The 4,020-nt window shown below is 39.6% G+C and overlaps 1 protein-coding gene across 1 annotated transcript; it reads right to left on the reverse strand.

Moving 5' to 3' along the window:
* Window positions 1–2,355: 2,355 nt before the first annotated feature.
* LOC100751264 (nucleophosmin-like) lies at window positions 2,356–3,137 on the reverse strand. Its single transcript, XM_027395133.2, is given in 1 exon segment — window positions 2,356–3,137. A coding segment is annotated over 1 exon segment (678 nt). The 3' UTR covers window positions 2,356–2,459.
* Window positions 3,138–4,020: the final 883 nt, after the last annotated feature.

A 4,020-nucleotide genomic window follows, 5' to 3' on the forward strand; every position in this document is an offset into this window, starting at 1 on the left:
GGTTCAGTTACTATCATGGGCATTATCAAGGAATGTAAAGCTAAGGTTTTTATTCTCATTACAAATCAAGGAGAGTACTGGTCTGTTTTCTACCTTCTACCATCTGGTAATTCCACGGTATCAAAACAAAGCCTTGTCTCAACAATTTTCCCATCAAGAAGTCAGGAAGTAAAAGGAGGGTTCAAAGGGTTCTCAGCTCTTACTGGAATTTTCTGGAGGCAGAATGCTCTCGGCACCAAAGGCATACTTTCTACTGTCTTCTCCCTGACGACTACTAACAGCAGTAGCTTCTTGTGCAAACCAATGTCACTGTTTCTCACAGACACAATAGTCCTCCAGAAGACAGGATCCAGTGCTAGCTAGGCATGCCCTGAGGAGAGGTGAAAACCAGCGTACCACACTGACTGTCCTCCATGTTCTGGTCTATGCATCTGTTTGCTGCCACAGAGGTGTGGTTTGGTTAGTGCTGCGTGTCAAAAACAGATTCTTTTCAGAAAGACTAGGTGGTCAGTAAATCATCTGAATTGATCTCAACAGACTCTTTCTGAGATCCTAGTATAAAAATGGTTTTGGAAATTTATTTTATAATCATGTTTAAAAATAAAAGCAAAAGTTTCCAACTGTTGTTTGGTTTATGGTCACAAGACGTGATAGGATTGCCTGGGGTGCTAGGGCATGTTTCTTTACTGGCTGCCATAGACATAGCCGAGAAGTTATGTTTCATGCTCCATTAAAAAGAAGGGGGGGTGTTTGAGGCCTGAAGAGATTACTCAGCTATAAAGGGCACCAATTTCTTTACAAGAGGAACAGAGGTCAATTCCCAGCACCAACATCAAGCATCTGCCAAACTTCAATATCTCCAGCTCTGGCAATCCAAACTCTTGTAAAAGTATGGCACTCATCATTAAGACTGCTTTGTGAAAATATTAACATCATAGTTACTAATTAATCTTTACAATGACAAGATTTTTGGTGAAGATTGGAACTCATTTCATATTGTCCACACTGGATTGTATAGAAATCTCTAGCTTAGAAAATTTCTAATTTGTACATTCATTCTTACTTACCTTTAGACCTCTTCATCCTGGATTAACCGTCCTTCCTATTAAATGCTGTAAATGTGGAATAGAAGGCCTTTGTTCACTGCTCCCCAGTCGCCATGTCACTTTATCTCCTTTTCCCATCCGTGAAGGCAGTAAGGATGATCTGTTGGTCAGTGACAAGTGGACCTGGCTTCTGTCCTGAGCTGCCCAGCCATCATTACTCAGGCCTTTTCCTCTGCCCAAACTCTCATCTCTGGCTCTCCTTCGCCATGGTCTCTGTAATCACTCAAGGCTCACAAGTATTACCATGGAGAAACAGAAGACCCCTCAATGAGTCACATGAGAGCCTCCCTTAGCCATATAGCATAAATTATCCACAGGCATCAGAAGGATGCTCACACCCTTTGGATCCATTATTGTATCTGGTCAAAGGAGGGAGACACCGAGCAATGGGCCTAATGGAAGAATGATGTCAACAGCCTACAACTTCACATATAGAATTGCATTTCTATTATATAGAAAAGATTATAATGTGGATTTTTAAATGTTTCTATTTTCTGGCTCACAACCTTATTTTTTTTTTGCATTTCATCCATTTATTGAATGCTTATTTTTACTGATTTTCTCAACAACTTGACATTTGTTCATGTTTAGGGATAGGGCACATCACATTCAGTTAGGAACATAAAAGATTTAGATAAAAGTTAACTACAAACACGTTGGAGATTAACCCTATTCCATTTCATTTCCATGGTCTATGGAAAACATGGATAAGCAGTGGGAAAATACGCAGCTTTCTTATATTTTACTGTAAATTTCTCTGGTTGATAAGCTTCTCTTGTCTTTACAGTTGTTGCTCTTTATGGGATAGAGATGCCCTCCTACCTTGATGTGGTCCTTCTCCTGTGAACAGTAGTAATTTTTTTTTACTTTATTAAGTAAAGTTATTTCACATGTATACTTTTGTCTCCCTACCATTTGTACATCTGACCTCCACTGTTAATATGTCCTATCGTAACAGTCCTCACAAACTTAAAAGGAAGTAAAGGGTGGAGTTCCATCCTTGAAAACTAAACAGGCATTTTAGACAACACATTCTTGGCAATAGAACCTGGGCAATATTTATCAAACAAAGTAGGGAAAGTTTTCACTTTGCAGTATAAAAAGGGCAGCCAGATATATCAACTGTTACAGAAATCAAGTAAGACAGAATATTTCAAACTGTTTAAATCATTTTCTTAAAGAGACCTCCTCCACTGCTAGAGATCTTGAATAGTCTCCTGGTCAGTCATCTGGAAGCAATTCTTCACATAATTAATGAACTTGGCTTCCACTTTGGGAAGAGAACCACCTTTTTCTATACTTGCTTGCATTTTTTCCTTAATGTCTTTTACAGAGCTAGGTCCTTTTGGGGTTTTAGGAGTTTTTTCCTTTTTTTTTGAAGGACACTTGACCTTTTGATCTTGGTGTTGATGGTTTTAAGTATTTTCCATTTTGGTTTGATTTCTGTGCATTTTTGGCTGGGGTATCGCATACAGATTTCTTCACTGGAACTTTTTCTTCAATTTCCTCATCACCATCATCTTCATCATCTTCATCATCCTCATCCTCATCTTCATTGATTTTTACTTTTTTCTGTGGAACTCTGCTACCCCCTCCAGGAGCAGATCGCTGGCCAGACATACTTAAGAGTTTTACATCCTCCTCATCTTCATCTTCTGATTCTGAATCTTCCTCTACAGCTGCTAGGTGCTGTCCACTAATGTGCACAGGCTCTGAACCACACCTCAACCATAAGACCACAGGTGGTGTAATTTCAAAGCCACCAAGGGAAACTGTTGGTTGTATGGGCATTTTCAAAGTTGCCAGTGTTACTTTAATTGGATTGCCTTCATAGTTCATTTCTTCTGCCTCTACCATGTGTAATTCATCTTTTGCCCCTGCCCCTAAACTTACCTTTCTTAGTGACAACTGGTGTTCTTTCTCATCATTAGCCACCTTAAAGTGATAATCTTTGTCAGCTTTTAGTTCACAACTGAAAAGGTAGTTCTGTGGCCTAAGAGAGCTCATGTCCATGCCCATCTAGTCTTCCATGAGGTGGAGGCAGGTCCCCCTCATTCCTCCCAGTGTCCCAGAATGAGACACTGCCTTATTGGTGAGCTGTTTCTGCTCTTGGTCCTTGATGGCTGTGCTGTCTTTCTGAGTACACTTTCTTCAGTGAGTGGTTCTGCCTCTGAGAAGTGCAGCAGAATTCAACCCAACCATCATTTACTGAGTGTAAAATGACTTCAGCTGCTCTCTCTGGTGCCTGGTGCTGACTCATCATTTATGTGCTGTGTGTCATAGATTCAATCATGGAACCTCTATTTTCCTTAACAAAATCAAGAAACAAATTCCTAATATATAAAAGGCATGGGCGTTTTTGCACAATGGCTTTAGATTAAAATTCATAGAAACAAGGTCAGAATCGTACATCAGCTGGTAAAGATAAAATGTTGGTTTTACTAATGCAACAATACTAATTTTAGACTATGAGCATGCATATGACTGTTATCTTTTGTAAAAAGTACGCAGAGGAGATGTGAGAGTACGGTTTAAATTCTCACCACTCACATGTAGTGTGCAGGAAACAGGGTGGATTGGAACAATGAGAACAGACATGAGGATTCCTCACAATCCTCCTCAAGTGTGAATGTCCAACCTCTCAAGCTTTCTGTGAAGCCCCCAATATTTCTGAAGGCTATCCTAGAGTTCATAAGGCAGTGATCTTCATTCAGGACTCTGTTTTATCACAAAATCAAGTAAAATATCAATGCAGTGGGCTGGAGTGTAGGACACATTAGATGTGATTAGCTGTATTCATGAATCCACAATCACACCTGCAAATGATGGGAGAATCTATAGAAATAGGAAGCCTTTCAGAACCATGAATATGCATGCAGCATGTACTTCCAGAAATATCATAATAAAAATAGTT

The sequence above is a fragment of the Cricetulus griseus genome, assembly GCF_003668045.3.
Source record: "Cricetulus griseus strain 17A/GY chromosome 1 unlocalized genomic scaffold, alternate assembly CriGri-PICRH-1.0 chr1_0, whole genome shotgun sequence".
NCBI classification, from domain to species: domain Eukaryota; kingdom Metazoa; phylum Chordata; class Mammalia; order Rodentia; family Cricetidae; genus Cricetulus; species Cricetulus griseus.